This window comes from Acyrthosiphon pisum, chromosome X, assembly GCF_005508785.2.
Source record: "Acyrthosiphon pisum isolate AL4f chromosome X, pea_aphid_22Mar2018_4r6ur, whole genome shotgun sequence".
Taxonomy (NCBI): Eukaryota; Metazoa; Arthropoda; class Insecta; order Hemiptera; family Aphididae; genus Acyrthosiphon; species Acyrthosiphon pisum.
In genome coordinates, this window is record NC_042493.1 from 107,979,497 (window position 1) to 107,980,331 (window position 835).

At 49.7% G+C, this 835-nt stretch overlaps 1 protein-coding gene across 1 annotated transcript in view; it reads left to right on the top strand.

Annotated features, from left to right (window-relative positions):
* Window positions 1–15: 15 nt before the first annotated feature.
* The window catches only part of LOC100573815, an 8,605-nt gene continuing 7,785 nt past the window's right edge, over window positions 16–835 (top strand). The window contains exons 1-3 of the mRNA XM_029485382.1: window positions 16–230; window positions 296–696; window positions 769–830. Of these exons, the coding sequence (XP_029341242.1) occupies window positions 370–696; window positions 769–830 (389 nt within the window). The 5' untranslated portion in view covers window positions 16–230; window positions 296–369. The remainder of the gene's footprint in view (window positions 231–295; window positions 697–768; window positions 831–835) is intronic.

Below are 835 nucleotides of genomic sequence, written 5' to 3' on the forward strand. Positions count from 1 at the left end.
AGGATGCTGCCCTCACTCTAATTGGCCAGTACCTAGACCCTTACCACGCTTCAGTGGTAATTGTTCAATGCCATTTTGGCGTTGAATTTGCTATGAAGTCGTCGGTGAGGGCGGTGTTGGTGAGCCGTGAGGCAGCCCGGCGGTCGCTCAGTGGGGTCAGGTTTTACCCTGGTATGGGGGTGTACGACCACCGGTATTGTACCGCCGATGGAGTTCGGCAACCCTTTCAAGTAATTATTTTTTTCTTTTAAATTACTTGATATTGATTTTTAATGATTGTTATTGTATGATTTAGCACCTTCTCCCCATGTGCCGGTACGTGCAAGCGTACACATCCTTCGCCGCGGCCTCAGTGATACGTCCGTTTTTATGTGGCTGATGTTAGGCGGTGACAAGTGTCGGCCTATCGGCAATTGTACCGCCCAAATAATCACCGCGTTCATGGAGTTCCTGCAGGTCGCGGTGCGGGGCTCAGGCGTCCGTTTCGAGTGTGCGGTCAGTGGAAACAATTCGTGTGCGGTGTTGTCGCTGATGGCCACATACGGAACGCGGATGACCGAGTTTTGTCTCGCGGAGGGGTTGCTCGTGTGTTCAACCAAATATTGGTCTTACCATGTCAATTCCTTGATATTGGACACATTGAGTCGGCTTGTGGACTTGGTGGAGGGATTACAGACGGCCAACTTCCACAATCGTGTAAGTTTATTGTGTGTTTATCTTACTGGGGTAGGTAAGGTTAATGTTTTAATTATGTTTTTGCTGTTGTAGTTGCTAGCGAGCGTTTATGACGCGGGATTGATGCTGCGGTTCTTGGCGTTTGGTAAGTCGCGGCACC